Source organism: Lemur catta, chromosome 2 (genome assembly GCF_020740605.2).
Source record: "Lemur catta isolate mLemCat1 chromosome 2, mLemCat1.pri, whole genome shotgun sequence".
Lineage (NCBI taxonomy): Eukaryota > Metazoa > Chordata > Mammalia > Primates > Lemuridae > Lemur > Lemur catta.
In genome coordinates this window covers 1,705,624-1,723,783 of record NC_059129.1, presented here as the reverse complement: position 1 = coordinate 1,723,783, position 18,160 = coordinate 1,705,624, and the positions used below count along the sequence as shown (strand labels likewise).

The window sequence follows — 18,160 nt, the reverse complement described above, 5'->3', positions numbered from 1 at the left end:
CACACACAGCCCCCTTACCCCAAGGACCTGACCTCACTCACCGCCACAGTCTGTGCAGCTTTTATTTCAATCGGAAAGTAATCAAATCTATATACAGTCTAAAAACAGTAGAAAAGGTGAGTAAAAAGGCCCGCACAGTCCATCTGGGGTGGGGACAGACGGTGGGCCGGGCGAGCGTCGTACCTGGCACCCAGAGAGAGGGGCCTGGGCATTGTCCTGGCAGCAGCAAGGACAAGGCTGAGCACAGGGCAGGGAGGGCACTGGCTGGCTGCCTGAGCCTGTCCACCTGTCCCCACAGGGCAAGCAGAGACCCCCGAGACCAGCCCATGTGGCCAGCCTGGCTCAGACAGGTCCAGGGCAGGCCCAGAAGCAGCCAAGGCCTGGCCTGGATCCTGTTAGCAAGTCCAAACCTGCAAAGAAAGGGATGTTTCATTCAGGTGCCCTGTGGCCATCCTACCCCAACGACACCTGAGGTCCACACCTGCTCTCCACTGCCACTTGCCTGGGCCTGCTAGCTCCTCACCACCCTTCCCCCTCCCCTGCTGTTCTGTACGACCCCTTTGGGTGGCCCAAGCCACAGACACTGACCTTCACGGTGCTATCCACAGCCCCTGAGAAGAGCCGGCCCCTTGACACGGCCAGCGCGGTGACACTACCCTGGTGGCGCAGCAAGGTCTGCGTGCAGATCATGTTGTCCATACTCCAGACCTGGGGGGACACGAGTGATGTGAGGACCCACTTGAGCCTGGGCACCCACCCTCTGAGCCTCCCACCACCTGGGCCAGCGCGCACCCTGAGGGACCGGTCGTAGGATGCACTGAAGACTTTGGTCTGATCTGGTGTGGAGATGACTGCCAGGGCATACACCGTGCCCACGTGGCCAGTCAGGGTCCGAACCTGCTCCTTGGACTCAATGTCCCACACCTGGGAGGGTGGGCACAGGCAGGTCAGAGACACAACAGCGTGGGGGAGACGGGCCCAGAGTCTGGCCCTGCCCCCAGGTGGCCAACTCTTACATGGATGAGGTTCTCGTAGGTGCCACAGACAATGTGGTGATTTGTCACAGCGATAGAGTAGACGCTGCCGCCAGACGTTTGCAGGACGTGGATGCAGTCGAGGGTTCGGATGTCCCAGATCTATGGGTAAGTGGGGGCCACTTGGTCCCAGGCCAGGTGCCTCACCTCCAGGGCCTCTGGGGCTAAAATAGCACAGGGCAGCCCACCTGCCCACCCAGGGTGTGTACCAGGGAGGGCAGGGAGGGCAGAGCCCCAGCGGGCAGGGTGTGGTTCGGGCGCACCTTGATTGTCTGGTAGGAGCCACTATACAGGTAGCTCTGGGCGGCCACCAGGGCTCGCACCCAGTGGTTGAGGCCTGTGAGCTCCTTCTTCAGCTTCAGCTCAGTGCCCACGATGTCCCAGACCTGCACGATGGCCGTGAGTGTGGGCTGAGCGGGCATCGGACGCCTCGGCAGCTGCACCCACAGGCACCCCTCGCCATACCTTGATGGCCTTCAGGGAGCCACTGAAGAGCATGTTGTGGGAAGAGACCAGGGTGCACACTGGGTTGTCATGGGCCCGGATGGTGTTCACCTTCTGCAGGTTCTGGACGTCCCACACCTGGCAGGGGAGGACGGGAAGCCTCAGAGCCCAGAGCCCGGGGCAGGGAGAAGTGCGTGCCCGGGGTGCCCCCTCCGGCTCGCCTGCCCACGGCCCCACTCACAATGATGGTGCAGTCCGCAGAGCCGCTATAGAGTTTGCACCTGGGGAACAAGACCAACGTGTCAAGGCAGGAGAAGCTGCCGTCCTTGCTGACACTGCCCTAGCCAAGGACGAGGTCCTCCTGGGCATCAGGAACCCGCAGCTTGGCCCAGTGCAGTTTCCCGGAGCCCCAACCTGTTTTCCTGTCTCCACACTGGAACCTTGGAAGGGGCAGCCCAGCCTCTGGTCCCTGCCTGGAGAGCATTTGACAGGAGCTGGGAGGTAATTACCCGACTGTTAGCGCTGAATAAATCCCAAGGTCGGCTGCTGGCAGTCAAGCTGCTGCTTCCTGTAAGCAAGCATCTCTCTCCCTCCCTCCCACACACACGCACACGCATGTACACACACACTCTGACTCCCACATAGCCAGGGTGGCTACTCCATGGCTCCATGCCCAGAGCTGTGCCAGGGCTCTGGCTGCAGACAAGTGACAGCTGAGTACCTGCCTCTGCCCCTAATGTCGTACACCTCTGTTCTCTGGGCACCTGAGGGCCAGGGCCAGGGCCAGGCTCTGCTGGGAGGCTGGCTGCTCCAGGCTTTAGAGAAGACCCACACAGGAGCCCACCTCCTGCTACCTACCCAGCGAGCCAGTGCTGCTCAGGGTAGAGGGTGCCCCACAGGTTGGCCGGACACATGGCCATGCAGGCTTGAGCTCACAGCCCACGGGCTGCAGCAGCATGGTGGCTCCTGTCCCTGTGAGGAGTGGCCATACATGCACCTGGACTCACCCCTGGATGCAGAGAGCCAGCACGATGCCATCATGGCCCTCCAGTGTCTTCTGGCACTTGTAGGTGGTACATGTGTCCCACACCTGTAGAGACCAGGACCAAAACAGGCCCCAGCAGGGTCAGCCCAGTGCCAAGGGGCAGCATGGTAAGAAAGGAAGAAAGCCATTGGAGAGAAGGCTCGCCTGGGGGCAGGCTGCAGCTGGCAGAAGCTGGCATGCAGTGCCCACCCAGCACGGCCAGGCCGCAGGACTCCACCCACCTTGATGGTCTTGTCAGAGGAGCCGCTGAAAAGCAGGTCACCCATGGAGTAGACGCAGAGACACCAAACGGGGCCCTGGTGGCCCACGAAGGTTCCTTTGCACTTGAAGATCTGCTGAGGGTCGTAGGCTGCAGAGAGATAGGAGAAGCTGCTGAGGGACCCAGTGGGGGCCTCAGGGGTGGCCGGTGGAGCCGAGGGGCCCGTACTCACATCCTAGGATGCCCATGTTCAGCCGCGCATTGATGTGGGACAGCTCGTCCTGCAAAACCAAGAACAGAGTGAAGGGCAGGTGGGTGGAGCTGCCGCAGCTTCCAGTGCAGCCTCTTCAGGGCCCACTGCCCCTGGGCCTGGGGCAGGGCAGCGCAACCCTCCCCTAATCCTGACTAGGAGGGGCAAAGGACGGGGGAGGCTCCCTGCTGGGGCCCAAGCTGAGGGCCGTTCCCTGCCTGCAGACTGCCTCCTAGGTCTCCCCTCCCCAGCCCCACCCACAGCCCCTGCCCACTCACGTTCAACATGGACGCGTCCCTCCGGAACTCCATGAGGTCCTCGCTGAGCTTGCTCTGGTTTTCATCCAGGACATCTGAGTGGCAGAAGACAGGGTGTCACTGGGGCCGGGAGGAGGTGCCGTGTCCCCACACCTCTGGGCCAGCCCTCACCAAACTTGAGCTCGAGGCTCTTCTCCAGTTGATCGATCTTCTCCGAGAGCTTGCCCAGCATGGAGCGCAGGAAGGCGATCTCTTGGTCCTTCTGGGCCAGCGCCACATGCATCTCATGGAAGCGGTCGTCTGTCTGCTGCAGGAACTCCTTCAGACCCTCGAAGCGGCACGTCTCCAGGTGTGTCTCATAAGTGTCCTGGTTTCCGATGAACGTGCACCTGCAGTGACAGGACGGCTGCCCACCTGCCTGCCTGGCAGGACCCCTACCTGTGCCTCCCTGACCCCAGTGATTCCCCCCTAGAATGTTCCACTCTTGTGCCCACTGCACCCCAGGCCCAGCTTCCCTCACCCACACCTGCCTGTCTGTCTTTCCCACCTAGCAACCAGCGGGCCACTTAACAAGTGAAAGGCAACCATGTCACCCTGCGCAAACCTCTTCAAGGGCTACTTCCTCCCTGGGGGTAACAGCTGAAGGACCAGTTCCTGCCTCCTCTCCTCCCTCAACCTGCCCATTTGCTGGACTCCACCCCGGGCCCACCGTGGGAATGCCCTTGCTCTTGCCTTCCCTGACGCCCCCAGCTCCCCAATCTGCATTTCCTGGAGGCTCAGGGCTCTCTGGTGAGGATTACAGGTGTGGCTCCCAGCTAAGACCCAGCTCCCTGGGGACCAGCACCCAGGCGGCTCCAGGAGGGACTGGGCCACCCAGCCGCCCGCCCACTCACCCGTACTTGGAGTGGGGACACTTGATGTGCTCGCACTCCTTGAGGTGAGCCTCCAGGTTCATCTTGAGTAGGGGGGGACAGCTGGGGTTGTTGGGGCACCGCACGGGCCTGTAGTCACAGCTGCCCTCGTGGTCCCTGTGAGAGGGCGAGACACGGCAGGGACTGAGCTGGGGCCCCACAATGGGGCTCCCAGAGAGGCAAAGCTGCCCAGCAACCCCCAGGGGCTGGGGTCGGGAGGGGCACTTACTTCCGGGCGCTGAGCTTGATGGTGAAGGGGCACCCTCGGGGGTCCACCTCGAAGACGGTGGGCTTCCCACCGCCTGCCGCACGGCAGCCGTGCCGGCAGTGGATGAAGAGCTCCCCGATCTGCTCGGCCACGGCGATGTTGTTCACCACCACTGTCAGCTTGGCGTTGTCCACGGGACACTTCTCTGGGAAAGGAGGACATGCTGACCCCCCACAGCCTGCCTGGCCACGCCGTCCCCTGGCAGCTTTGCCTAGTGGGGACAGCTCTGCCCAGTGGGAAACTGAGTCCCGGTGGGGGAGCAGCAGCAGGCCTGGAACACAGTCCCCCACCTGGGTAGACACGAGCTGCTATCAGGTGCCCGATCTACCCTCTGTCTGCCCCTCTGAGGCGCCCGGCATGGAACAGGGGCACAGCTGGGCCACCAAGAAGGAAGAGCAGGTGCTGACGGAGCTTCTCAGCTGAGCCCGGAAAAGCCTGGGCGGGGCCGGGAGGACCGGAGGGCAGAGTGCGCGGCAGCCTGCCTGGGGCGCGGCACCCGTGGGAACAGGTGCTGGTGCAGGAGGACGTGGCCTCACAGTGAGGACGGCCTCCGCAGAGAGTGGCACTGACCCCAGAGTGCGGGGTCCCCTGTGCTGCTCAAGGAGGTTAACCTCAGCCAAGTGCCCCCAGTAGCCCCCAGCACCCCCACCCAGAAGAAGCCGGACTAGCCCAGACACTGGCCTCTGCTAGGCAGCCCAGGGGACAGTGCCAGGACCTCCCTGCCCAGCTGGGGAAAACGGTGGCCAGGCCTGCACTGGGGGCAGCACCTACCTGACTTCAAGGCGCATCTTCTACAGAATGTGTGCTGTGGGGACAAAGGGCGGACTTGGGGGATGGCTGCAGAGTCTTCCTCAGCCCAAGTCGACAGCCAGCGGCAGCCCAGGGCCTCAGCCCTGCCCCGAGCCCACTGCCGGAGACACCAGCTGGGCAGCCAGAGCAGGCCTGTGACCAAGGCCACAGGGCCACATGCGAGGGGCCCGCAGCCCTCCGGGCCTCTGAGGGCTCCAGGGTGCGCTGTGGGGGCTGCTTCCCGCAGCCTTGGGCTGGGCGGGTGGCGGGAGGGGTCGGCGGGTCGGACGGCAGGCTCACCCCACACGTGGTGATCACGGGGTCCTTGAACACGCTGCAGCAGAGCTGGCAGCACAGCTTCACCGAGGGCTGCTCGGCAAACACCAGCGGCTCCTGAGAACGGCAGGGCAGGGCAGGGGAGTGTGGGCCTGGGGTGCTAGCACGGCAGCAAGGCCCCCCTGGGCCATGCCACCACCAGGCGCCTGGCCCCTGCCCCTGCAGGCCCAGGGCTGGCCTCCAGGGACAGGGGCCTGTCCTGAGAGGGGCCTGCTGAAGCCGAGGGGTCCTTGAGAGCCAAGTAGGGAGGACTGCATCTAGCTGCCCAGTCCTGGCCCACCCCCACTGCCCTCCTCCCACGAGGAAGACTGGAGAGGCCGACCTGAGCCCCGCTGACTCCCACGGCTTGTCCCTGGGGTGGGGGGTGGGGGGACGTGCCTGGGGGACCCGCCTGGCCCCTCAGTCCTGACCCAGCCCGATCTGCCTCTTGCTGCCAGCAAGGCCGCAGCACAGCGACGGGCCCCAAAGGCCGTCCGCACCGAGCCCCCATACCTACCGGCTCCTCCTCTTCCTCAGGCAGGGAGAACGTGGAGCGCAGGGACATGCTGGACTCGGAGTGCAGGGAGCGGACGGAGATGGCCGAGTCGGAGCGGCGGGGGGTGCTGATGGGGGGCTGCGCAGAGAGAGGTGGTCCTTCAGGGTCTCAGCGTGGGGTCTGGGCGGGGTGCGGGGAGGACGGGGACCAAGGCTTGTGGAACCTGGAGGGCAGCGGTGCCCCCAGGGCCACCCCCGTCCTAGCAGGCTCTCTGGCTGCCCACAGGGCCACGGGTGTGTGTGGGCGCCCGCCTGCCTGCCGGGGCTGGCCGCGGCCCCTGGCGTTGGGCTGCCCGCTCACGTCTGCCAACTTTCTTTGTGTAAACGGAGAGACTTCCTGCTATTCAATTCTACGAGGACACGCTCAGGCTGCTTCCTGCTTCCCGTGAGGGAATGTGGGCCACAGAGGGGCACCTCCACCAGCCAATCCTGGGGCAGCCGAAGGCCCCGGACCATTGCATGGAAGGGAACGGAGGCTGGCAGGGAGCGGAGGCTGGCAGGGAGCAGAGGCTGGCAGGGAGCGGAGGCTGGCAGGGAGCGGCTGCCTGGCCTCCCTGGCCAGGGGACACCAGACCCAGCCAGGGAGGCTCAGGGTGAAGGCAGAGCGGGGCCCCCACCAAACCCCGGCTGGGCCTCTTGAGAGCAGGTGAGGGCCACAGATGCCGGCCTGGGCCTGGGGCCACCAACTGGGGAGTCCTGGGGGAGGAGCAGGCACTGTCCCTTCCTCTCCTCTAGGCCTGGAAGCTTCCAGAAGTTTCCAAGAGCTCTTGCTCCCCATAGCCCCTCCCCTGCTGCTCTGACAGCAGCCCTAGGAAGAAGCCACACTATAGGTCCCCCACCAGCCGGCAGCAGAGGTGGGAATGACCCATCCTCCCCAGCAGCACAGGTGTGAAACCCGCGGGGCACAGAGGCACAGCCAGTCCCAGGGTCGGGTGTCCCCAGGCTGGCAGAGGAGGGCACTGTGTCCCACGTGCCTCACCAGGGCGGTGCCCACCACCCTTCAGCGTCCTGGGTGGCCCACCTGCATGGAAACTCCACGTGAGGACAGCAGGGAAAGTCAGAGGAAGTGAGTCAAACATGCCCGCAGCGACGGAGCCAGAGGGCAAGAGTGGGACCTGGCAGGGGCTGGCACGGGGCCCCCTCCTGAGCGCAGGGGCCAACGGGGGCCAGGCCTGGGGGGTGGAGGAGGCAGGCAGGGGGCCACCTGTGACCCATACTGCTGAGGCCTCAGGGAACAGGGTGGTCAACTTGTCCTCAGGGCCTCGTGCAGAGTGTGTTTGTTTAAGAACGTTTTTCCTTTTTATTGAAAAAGAAAAGAGACAAGGCCTGGCGACTCGGCATGAGGAGAAGCCTCGGTCCCAGAAAGACTAGGAGCACTGGACAGCGAGCCGGGTCAGTTAGAGGGACCACCACACCCGAGAGGAAGCCCGGCCGCGGTGTGGTGACGTGGAAGTGAGCTGTGCCCCTGCCCCGAGGCTGGGCTGGTCCTCCACGCCCAGGAGCCCAGTCTGGCCGAGGTTGGCCCATTCCTTGGTCAGGCCCAGCGCCCAGCAGTGAGCACCAATGACGAGACTGGCAGGAATGGCCACCATGACCCCGAGACCCTTCCTCACTCTGCAGAGCAGCACCAGGGAGTCCTCCAGCTGCCCCCAGCACTTGGTACAGGCCTCACAAGGTCCCTGTTGCCCCCGCTGACCCCATGGCTTGGGACCACTCACCTTTCCCCACCTGCCATGGCCTGTCTCCCTCGTCAAGACCTCCCTGGACTCCTGCCTCTACCCTGCAACCCCACTCACTCTCCACTCAGCAGCAGAGGAAGCTTTTATTACCCTCCTGATTGAACCTTCTGTGGCTCCCACCCCTCTTAAGATGGGGCCAAACACGCCTCATCCTGGCCTTCAGGCACCACGTCCCCCAGCCCAGCCACCTTCACTGGCTGTCCCTTGCCACCCACGGTCCAGCCACAGGGGCCTTGTTTTAGTCTCGTGGACTCACCACGTGTGCTCAGGCCTCAGGGTGCCCACACGTGCTGTCCCCTCTGCCTCACCAGCTCACTGTCAGCTCCTCCGGGGACCTGAGGCTCATCAGAGGTGACTGCTCCTGGGGGTGGGGACCTACCATGCTGTCCTCCTCGTCCCGTGGGGAGTAGGCGAGGGTGCTGGAGGAGGAGGGCGTCCTGCGGTGCTGCTTGTACGTGCTGGTCCCATCAGCTGCCAAGACAAGGGGGGCAGGGCACCATGAGCGAGGGCTACTGCAGGGGCCTGACTGCGCCGGGTGGGCGGGGGTCTCCCCAGGGGAATGTGCAGTGAGGCGGGGCAGGGCCTGGCTGCACATCAGGCCCCGGGGGCCACCTATGGCTCTCAACCCTTCCCAGGGCCCCGGCAGGGTGGAGAGGGTGCGGAGGCACAGGCAGGAAGCTGGGTTGCCGCCCCAGGTCAAACCGGTGCCTTGAGGGCAGCTGTAGGGCCTGGGCCCCCCTGGGCACTCCCAGGGCTGAGCCGGGAGCTCCTGGCGCCCAGCGCCACCTAATCCCCAGAGGGGTCTTTTTCCAGAGCTTCTACAAGGTTCCTGTCACCCTAGCCTGGCCCCGGGCTGCTCCGCCCAGCCGGGGCACACGGCCAACTCTGCATAATTACACCTAAGGTCACTTGGCAGGAGCTGAGGACACTTTTGTTTGACCCTCAAGGTAACTCTGCTAGGTGAGTTCTCTCTCTCTTTTTTTTTTTTTTTTTTGAGACAGAGTCTGGCTCTGTTGCCCGGGCTAGAGTGCCCTGGCGTCAGCCTAGCTCACAGCAACCTCAGACTCCTGGGCTCAAGCGATCCTCCTGCCTCAGCCTCCCGAGTAGCTGGGACTACAGGCATGTGCCACCATGCCCGGCTAATTTTTTCTATATATTTTTAGTTGTCCAGCTAATTTCTTTCTATTTTTTTAGTAGAAATGGGGTCTTGCTCTTGCTCAGGCTGGTCTGGAACTCCTGAGCTCAAACCATCCACCCGCCTCGGCCTCCCAGAGTGCTAGGATTACAGGCGTGAGCCACCATGCCCGGCCCAGGTGAGTTCTCTGAAAGCCTCGGTTCACAGAGAGAGCTGCTGCCACAGCCGTAACAAGGACCTGGCCACAGCCTTCTGGCCTCCTCTAGGGAAGGTGCTGAGGTGCCACCTGGGGCTGGTGGTCAGCTGTCCTCGTGGGAGCCAGGGAGGGCCACCTCCTCAGTCTTGTAGGCAGCAGCAGCAGGCCAGGAGGCTCACCGCGCCCCCCCCCCCCCAGCCCAACCAGAAGCCCTGGGGTGGCTGTCACCGGCCTCAGGTTCAGATGTCACAACGACCAGCCCCAAAGGCCTGGGTTCAAGATCCAGACTTTAACTAGCTGCCCTGGGACTGGGCTTCAGTTTCCCCATCTTGATGGGAGGGGCCAGGAGAGGCCATGTCAGTGCCTCAGCACCTGGTTCTGGCCCGTCCCTGGCACCTGGTTGGGGGTGCCGCGGGCCCACGTCCTTCTCTGTGCGGGGCACTCTCAACTGTTGTGACACGTGCTCTGTGGTCTCTAAAAGGACCGGGGAAGTCAGGGAACCATTTCTTGGGGGTTTGGATGGGGGTGTCATACTTTATCTTCAAAAAAAAAAAAAAACCATGAGAAAAACGGGGGGCACTTTGAGAGCCCCTGAGGGGCCGCCAGCAGCGAAGCGGTGCTGCTGTGAGCAGGTGCACTCGGAGGCCTCAACCCCACGGCCAGGTGCAGCCGGCGGAAACCAGGGGAAATAATTAAAAACTAATTAGCAGCTGGTGTCCCTCTACAAGGGGCAGAGTGCCAAAAAGGCAAAGGACAAACTCTGCCCTAGAACCCCCAGCCCTGAGGGCCCTGAGAGGGGCCACGCACCCTCGTTCCTCTGGGAAGGGGGCTGTGCGTCTCCTTAGAGAGGACCTGCGACCCTTTGGGAGCTGGCCAGGAGGCTGGGGCGGGGCCGGGCGTGTGTGGTGGTGCTGGGAAGTCAGGGCAGCCTCCCTGGAGAGGGGACAGGCAAGGTGGGACAGAGAGGCAGGGAAGTGCCAAGGCGGAGGGACATGCGCGCAGTGAGGCTGAGCGCGGGAGTCCTGGGCAGCTGAGTCCCGCCCAGAGGGGGAGGGGTGCGGGGTGGGGGGCAGCAAGGACAGCGGCTGGGAGGCTGACACCAGTGCCCAGAGCCCAGCACCAGCGGCTGCCCCACCAGGAACTGGCCTTCAGGCCTTGGCAGGCCGGGGGTAGGGGTGCCCCGATTCCTCGCAGCCAGGACTGGCCTCGGTTCATAGGCTCACCTTTAGTGATGGTGGTGACGGCCGAAAAGGCGGGTCCAAAGGTCGTTTCCATTCTGGTCTGGAGAGAGAATGGAGGATACTTGACCTTGTCCCGGGAGAGAATAAAGACACGCAAGTGTGGGCACGCGTCCACATGCGCACACACTGACAGGCCCAGGTGTGTGCTCATGCACGGACACACCAGCAACACAGACTCGGAACAGCTCCCCCCCGCGGGACGCCCTGGGTAGGACGGGGTCTGCTCTGGAAGCTCTGCAGTTGGCATCGAGTTACTGGAGCGTGCTGGGGGCCCCGGCTATGTGGGCTGTGTAGAGGGCAGACCCTTACCCTTGGGGTACCCCCTTACCCCGGTGGTGATGTCTGGAGTGGGAAGGTTGGTAGGCCCCCCGGAGAAGCGGTTGTAGCGGGCACTCTTGCCCGAGCTCATGCTCTAGAGAGGCATCTAGGGTCCTTGGGCAGCATCCCCTGTGGGTGGAGCACAAGTGAGGGGCTTTAAAGATGGCGGCCCAGGTCCCCATCTGTCACCAGGCTGCTGCATGCGGCAGGCCTGCCCTGTCCAGTCCCACAGGGCACACTGCAGCCTCTTTCCACCGCCAGGACCAACTTGGACAGGTCCACCGTGGGCACAGTCCCCTCCACCTCTCCACCCCAGCTGTGCGCAGGCCCCGGGCGCAGGCAGGCCAGCCTACAGGGGCAGCTACCCGCGGTGCTACCATCGCTCAGGGCTCTGCCCTTCTGAAGAGCCCGGCCAACCTGCCCCAGAGGTGGGGAGACCCCCACCTGGCTCTGGCTGCTGCTCTGGGTCCTGAGTCACAGCCAGTCACTTCCGGGCCCACCCCTCCACAGGCCACATGTCCCTGGGGCCAAGGCTGGGCCCTGGGGAGTGTCTCTGCCAGCCCATTGGGTTAGCCCAGGGCGCGGCACACACAGCGGAACCGTCACATGGGGACCAGCCCAGGCGAGAGAAGTGAGTTCCTGCCACAGCAGGTGCTGTCAGGGCCCAGCCGGCCAGTGGCGCCCTGGCCACACCCCAGAGAGAGCCAGGGGGTGAAGTAGGAGCCTCATGACAAGCAGACCACGGGGGAGAGCTGCGCCCACTCGGGAGCCTGTCGCGCCACCACACCCCAGGTGTGCCCAGCGGGGCTCTGGGCCGGGGTGGCAGGGGAGGCAGGTGGGGATCACCCTCCCCAGCGGAAGGGCTAGGTGGGCCCCGGGAATGCTGGCCAGGCCCAGGGGCGCCTGTGGGACAAGTAGAAGATTAGAGAAGAAAGGACCAAGCAGCAGGTCACATTCGGGAAAGATCTTGGGGATGGAGCTGTCCACTGCAGGAACAACACCTGCCCTAGCAGCCCAGCGCACACCCGTGGGGGCACTGGGCTCTGTCAGCAGGTGCCCCCAGCAGTCTGCAAGCCAGGCCCCCATGAAGCTGAGCTCCCTGCAGGCAGTCCTCCCGGCCAGGACTCTGGCCCCAGGGTGGGGCCTTCAGAACAAGCTTGCTCCCTGGGGCAGTGCAGCAGCAGGGAGCCCACCCTGGTGGCTCTGGTCTCACCTCGGGGTGGCCTGGCTGTGGGCCAAGGCCCCAAGGGACAGGAGAGAAAATAAGCTGCTAGAAGGTCGGTGGGACACCTGCCGAGTCTGGCGCATGCCAAGAAGGTGGCAGAGATGGTCTCTGCTCCAACCCACAAGGAGTCCAGCTGGTTCCTGCACCTTCCCTGGCAGGCCCTCCTGACCTGGCCCCTCTGGTGGCGTCTGTCCTGCACGCACACCTTCAGGATGGCACTTGTCACCTACACCATGGCCGTGCAGTGTGATCTGGGCCCTGCAGTGGCTCCCCAGCCTGGTCTATGTGTCGGCAGGGAGCCCTGGCATCCCCTGCAAGGGCTCCTGGGCTGTCCAGGCTCTGCCTTCCCCTTGCAATGCCACCTGCCCGGCCGTGGATCCACTCAGCCTTTGGGCCTCAGTCCTCAGCCCGACATCTCACAGATCGGGGGTGACTCGGCACTGCCCTGAGACAGCCAGCCTCACTCTGAGTGCCCTCTAGGTCAGAGTAGACGGCGGGCAGGGGTCCCAAGAGCTTGGCCAAAGCCCCTCTCCTCCTGCGCCCCAGTCCCCGGTTGGCTTGCCAGTGCACAGCCAGGCTCCACGGCTCCCACCTCCTGCCTCCCACAGCCCCAGCCTCAGCTAGGAGCTGGGACAGGGTCCAAACACAGGCCGCCCCATCCGATACCCACAGACCCGGTGTAACTCGAGGGGCTTGGCTGTGTGTCCCAGACTGGGCTCTCCGGGGATCTGTCCTCCTGGGGGAGAGGCAGTGCCACCACCTGCAGCCGGGCTGACAGGCAGCCTCGGGGCAGAGGTGTGAACGTGGCTTGGCCGGAAGCCCTGCTCCAACCCCCCACCTGTCTGCTCCCCAACTTCCCAGCAGCGCCGCAGGTCTCCTCGGTAAGCAGAAGGTCTGAGAGCAGCCAGGGGCTCGGCTTGTATCCTGCTTGGGGTGAGGACACCCCAACCAGGAGAGGCCCAGACAGCCTGAACCTGAGGACTCCAGGACTCACCGTCAGCACAAAAGGTACAGCCCTGGTGGGGAAGCCGAGGCGGCTCCGCCACTGCGACACGGGGAGGGGTGGGGGCTCGCAGGCAGGCTGCTGGGAGACACTGACCTGGATTTTACAAACCCATCTGTTCCCTCCACTGCAAGCTTCCAGGGCTGCAAGGCCAGCTGAGAGCCCCAGTGAGTGACACCAGGGGCCCAGGCGGCTGGGATCCCAGCAGGCACTTCCCCGGGGACCAGGGCCAGCCTGCCAGCCCCGAGCGCCTGCTGCTCACAGTCTGGGAGAGCAAGCGTCTGGCTTCCCCCTCACTCTGAAGTGAGGTAAACAGAAAGGCACGCAGGGCAACATGCAAATCAGCTGGAAAGTCCCGGCTGGCCAATAGCGGCCAGGCCCGCAGTGACAGACAGACAGACAGACACACACACACACACACACACACACACACACACACACACACACACACGCACACACGCGCGCCACCAGGTTGGGGGACGTACAAGACCGAGAATGTCCCCCTCCCTCCTTCCCTGCTTGGCCTGGGGTTCAGTGTTCAGCCCCAGCCTGGGACCCAGGGGTGGGCAGGATCCCGGGCTGGAGTCCAGCACCCATCTGTGCCCAGCCTGGGACACGGAGATCCATCCTTAGCACCTCGGAATTGAGCAAGATGCCCGAAGCCTCCCCTCAGCCCAGTCCCACGGGGGCTGACTTTTGCAATAACAGTCTGCTTCCCCAAGTCCTCTAGACCAGGCCCGCACGGGGAGAGTGGCCTGTAGGCCAAACCCAAGCACCCCCGCCACTGGGAGGCAGAGGGGCTGGGCGGGGGTGTTACGCCCCAGCCCCCAGAGTGGGAGCGCCTCGTCCACACCCTGCCGTCTACCGAGGCCCCTGGGCAGGACCACAGCAAGAATTCCCGGCGGTTCCCTGCGCCCCAGAAGCCTGGCCTCTCCTGCCCTCCCGTTCTCGGTGCTGGGAGCAAGCCACCTTCCACAGGATGAGTGCCCTTGTCCCAAACTGGGAAAAGCCGCGAGGGGCCGGCTGTGGGGGGGGGGGCGGGGACTGAGAAAGGGTTTTCCCCATCACCTCTCTGTCCCTCCCTTCCAAGTCCCCACCGCCTGCCTGTCCCCAGAGCCAGGGGTAGGTGCTCCGGGGACCAGGGGATTCTATCTTTTAAAGAGTAAAGGTTAGGAGGAAAGCGGTTTGTGCACCTGGTGTGAGGCCAGTCCTCATGGGGGACCGCGGGACACACAGGGCCCTGCGGGGCGAGGAGGGCTGGCTGAGCTGTGAGCAAGCAGGGCTGGCCTTCCTCTGTGGTTCCCTATGTGGCCCCCACCCACCTCACCTGAGGATGGGGTTGAGGCCCAGGGGTCTTTGTCCCCCCACATCCAAGGGGTTCCCGGGGCCCTGGGGTTGCTCACGGTCCAGTGAGGCACTGGACCTCGTGATCCCCGCCTTTGGGGGTGCCTCAGTCCCTCTGCTCCAACACAGCCCCTCCTGTGAACACCTCAGGAGCCCTCCCCACCCCTCGTAGGAGGGAGCCGGAGGCCCAGATGGAGCACGGGATCTGCTGGGACATAGGCCCCCACCCTGCTTCCCCCTTGACACGCCCAGAGGGGGTCTGGGCCAGTGGAGTGAGCCGCCAGGTGGGCCCTGTTGCAGTTGGGGCAAAGAGGGTCTCCAGGAGCAGCTCCCTGCTGGGACGTTTCAGCCTCAGGCAGCTCCTCCAGCAACCCCAGGCAGCCAGGTTGGGGTGTCCCCTGAACTGCGGTGCTGAGCCAGCAAGGGGGCGGTGCACCCATCAGCCTGCCACTGCCCTGGGAGGAGCCTGGTGCCGCTGAGACGCCTCAGCCCCGCCTGCCACAGAGCTGTGTGTGGCCGACTGGCTGGACTGCAGCCAGAGCTCCAGGCACGGCCCCTGGGATCACAGAGCTGGCCCCAGGCACCCAAGACCACCCGGACCCTGGGTCAGCCCCTGCCTCAGCCCCCTGGCTCAGGCCCAAGCAGCCAAATCCTATAGAAACAGGCCTGGTTGCCATAGCAAAGCCACACGCACTTCCTCTGACGTCCCCTTAGCTCGTCTTTTCCATCCCAAACAGCCAGGGTGTGACGGTGGGGGCCCCTGGGGCTCCCCCTTGGAACCTCAGCAGGCCCCAGCCAGAGGCCTGCTCAGCCTCCCTTCCCTCCCAGCACCCAGCCCGGGCCTCCGCCCTCACCTCACCTCTCCCTGCTCTCTGCGCCCACAGCCCCAACTTCTCAGAGGCCTCCTAACTGGCTTCCTCTCCCCAGGATTCTGCCTCCTTGCACCCCCACCCAGCTCTGGCCTCTCCAGCCTGGCCACGCTGCTCCAGTACCCACAGCTCCCTCTGCTGGAGGGAGGGCCGGGCTCTAACCCCACTTCACGCTGCCCCATTGCCCCTTAGGGGCCACCATCAAGTCACCTCTCATGGCTGTCTATGGTATGGGGACCTGGCCCAGTGTGGGGGAAGTCTAGAGGGCTTCCTGGAGGAAAAGGCTGGCCAGATACAGAAAAGGGAGAGCATTCTGGGGCACAGGAAGAAATGGCATCTATCCTGTCTCAGCACCCAGCTACAGGGACACGACCGGGAAGCTTGCTCCTGTGCCCACCTTCCTCCTTCATCTGCCCCACCTGGCTGCACCCTCCTCCAGGGAGCATCCACACCTCTCCTGCTCTGGGACCAGCACAATGGGGACCCTGGGAACACCTTTCAAAAGCCAAGGGGTTGGTGGGTCCCTTTCCAAGGGTCCCTCCTGCGTGAGCCAGTCAGAGGGCCTGGTGAAGTCCTGGGTGCCCACCCACTGGTAAGGCCAGGCTGGTGGGGACCCAGATTCAGAGCCAGCAGCTCTCGGGGCTGGGCATATGCTGGCACTTCACACAGGTGTCTGTCATGGAGACAGTATGGCATAGTGGCCAAGGCCACAGGCACCAGACAGACCTGGTTCAAATCCCACTGCCGCCCTTTAACAGCCGTGTGACTCTGGGCCTTGGGTTTCTCATAACACGGAGTAGAGACAGACTCACATCTGGAAGGGACCAGGAAGACGACACACGGGTCGAGTGGGAGAGCTCCACCAACAGCAGCTCCTCCGTGAGAGCCAAAGCTGGAGGCTGAGAAAGGCCAGGAAGCCCACCCAGGGACACGCCACCAGCAAGAGGTCATACCGACTGGCCAAGCCCCATTCTTTCTACGTCCTCCACTGCTGCCACAAACCCAGGAGCCCCACCGTGCACTGCGTGGCCCCACATCAAGCCCGGGAGCAGCCGCATGCAGCGTGCGCACTGCCGGTACCCCCAGGCCAGCAGACCCCGCGGCTGCATCTTCTTCCCACTCCCCAGCCCATTCACTCCTTCATCCAGCCAGGTGGCCAAGGGTCATGCCACTGGGGGCCAGGCCTTGTGCTGGAGAGTGGGGCACACTGACAGCTAAACACAAATCTGACCCTGGAGGAGCTAGGAGCCTGGGGGGGAAGCAGGCAGACAGAGGGTCGACACCCCACCAATCTCCATTCACTCTCCCTGAGGGACTTTTCAGTGGGTGCTGAAGACCCTGATCTTTTCCACCCAGTCCCAGAAATATCTTGACACTTACACACAGTGGAAGTTAAGTCACAGGAACCTCTCAGGTTGGGGCACCTACTCCAGGCCCCTCCTTCCTGGCCAGTCACCTCTCTCAGCTAGGCTGCCCATGTCCCTGCTCCCCTCAGAGGGAGAGTCTGGCTTCCCGGAGACTGTAGCTATAGGGTGCAGGAACCTTGGGACACGGGGACCAGGGCTTCTGCGGAGAAACATGAATGCGCAGAGCAGTGCAAGTAGGCATTCACCTCAGAGAGGCAGTGCCTGCCACACAGGCCCTCAGGGAAGGGGTCTGGGAAGGGGGAGGCTGCAACCCTGGGGAAGGCTGGGGGCAGGCAGCCCACAGAGAGAGGGCTTGTGTGTCCCCTGGGAGGGGTCTGAGGGGTGGTGAGAAAGGTGAGCAGATAGGCCAGGCAGCATGGCGCTCCTACAGAAGTGAGGCAACAACCAGGGTGCAATCCCACCCCGCTCCCTAAGAGCAGCATGGGACCCAAAAGGACCCACACCTGGACCCCAGCCCCCACTGACCACCCTGGCCTGGCTCAGGACAACGTGCCTGGACAGCCGGACCCCAATGGGGGCTAAGAAGTTGGCCCAGCCTTCTCATCCTCTCCTGCTTCCCCACTGAACCCCCAAGTCGATCTCCACGCGAGACAAGGCTGTCTACTAGACCTAGATCTGCTCCCGCCTCTCCTGTGCTTCAAGTCCTCCAACAGCCTGCTTGTCAGCACCATGAAATCCCCACCCTGCACCCCGTGAAGCTGCCCTGGCCTCATCGACTTCCTCTCTCAACTGCACCACTTCGCGATACTCGCTGGGGTATGCTAAGGCCTTTCTCACCCAGGCCTTTGTATGTCTCGCTCCCTCTGCCTGGAATACTCTTCCCGCAACATCCCAGGATTGGCTGCTTCTCCATCGGGTCTTTGGCTAACAGTAGCGCTGCCACCCCCTCGCTTTCTCAGCACCCTGTTTCTGTCATAGCACCTCTCACTGCTCCTTGGGATTTCGTCTGGCCATTGTCAGTCCCTCCACGCCATTTCTCTAGACCAGGAGACATCTGCCAATGTCTGCAGGCATTTTTGTTGTCACAACGGCAGGGGGGTGTGTTGACTGGTATCCAGTGGGTAGAGCCACGGATGGGGCTCAACATCCTACAATGCACGCACAGACCCTCGCAGCAAAGAATGACCCGGCAGGATCTGTCAAGAGCGCGGAGGGTGAGCAACCCTGCATCAGACGATGAGCTTACGAGACCTGGGATCGTGTTCTCCGCAGTCTCCCGGCGCCTGGAACCGTGCCTGGCACCCAGGCGGCGCTCAGTAAATGCAGGAAGAAAGAACGAACAAAGAATGAGAGAAAGAGGGAAGGAGCGAGCGACGGACGAGCCGACAGACTGACCGACACAGAGACCCCGGACGTCCAGCCCCGCCCCCCAGGCAAGCCTCCCTCCCCGCCCCGGCAGGGCCCCGACGCGCCCGCTGAACCCCATCGCGCGGCCTCGAGGCGCGATCCCCGATCCGGGCGCGCCGCACGGACACTCACCCGCCCGCGGCCGCCCCGGAGCGGCAGCGCCACCCTCCCGCTTCATGGTGCCCCCTAGACAGCCGGCCGGGAAAGGGACAGACGCGCGAGCCGGAAGCGCTCGGGCGCTGCGCCCGC

The 18,160-nt window shown here is 63.9% G+C and overlaps 1 protein-coding gene across 5 annotated transcripts; it reads right to left on the bottom strand.

Annotated features, from left to right (window-relative positions):
• Positions 1–44: 44 nt before the first annotated feature.
• Positions 45–18,139, bottom strand: TRAF7 (TNF receptor associated factor 7). Of its 5 annotated transcripts, none has more exons than XM_045541176.1 (21): positions 18,044–18,139; positions 10,707–10,825; positions 10,361–10,418; positions 8,186–8,277; positions 6,030–6,146; positions 5,498–5,590; positions 5,180–5,213; positions 4,370–4,553; positions 4,123–4,257; positions 3,401–3,618; positions 3,251–3,324; positions 2,955–3,003; positions 2,745–2,872; positions 2,486–2,568; positions 1,720–1,759; positions 1,500–1,616; positions 1,298–1,420; positions 1,017–1,136; positions 793–924; positions 589–708; positions 45–410 (listed from the first exon to the last, which is right to left on the bottom strand). In XM_045541176.1, exons 2-21 carry the CDS (start codon positions 10,785–10,787, stop codon positions 396–398), a joined length of 2,013 nt encoding a protein of 670 aa, XP_045397132.1. In that variant the 5' UTR covers positions 10,788–10,825; positions 18,044–18,139; the 3' UTR covers positions 45–395. The 5 variants fall into 5 exon arrangements, with proteins under 5 accessions (XP_045397132.1, XP_045397133.1, XP_045397134.1 ...); XM_045541177.1 differs by lacking the exon at positions 18,044–18,139 and adding an exon at positions 15,128–15,177; XM_045541178.1 differs by lacking the exon at positions 18,044–18,139 and adding an exon at positions 13,021–13,165.
• Between the last annotated feature and the right edge of the window lie 21 nt (positions 18,140–18,160).

Excerpts from the sequence above, each read along its gene's own strand:
- TRAF7 (XM_045541176.1), bottom strand. The coding sequence starts at position 10,787 with ATGAGCTCGGGCAAGAGTGCCCGCTACAACCGCTTCTCCGGGGGGCCT. Across the intron at positions 4,258-4,369 it reads ATCAAGCTCAGCGCCCGGAA|GGACCACGAGGGCAGCTGTG; the intron begins GTAAGTGCCCCT and ends GCCCTCTCACAG. Across the intron at positions 3,619-4,122 it reads TGTCCCCACTCCAAGTACGG|GTGCACGTTCATCGGAAACC; the intron begins GTGAGTGGGCGG and ends CTGTCACTGCAG.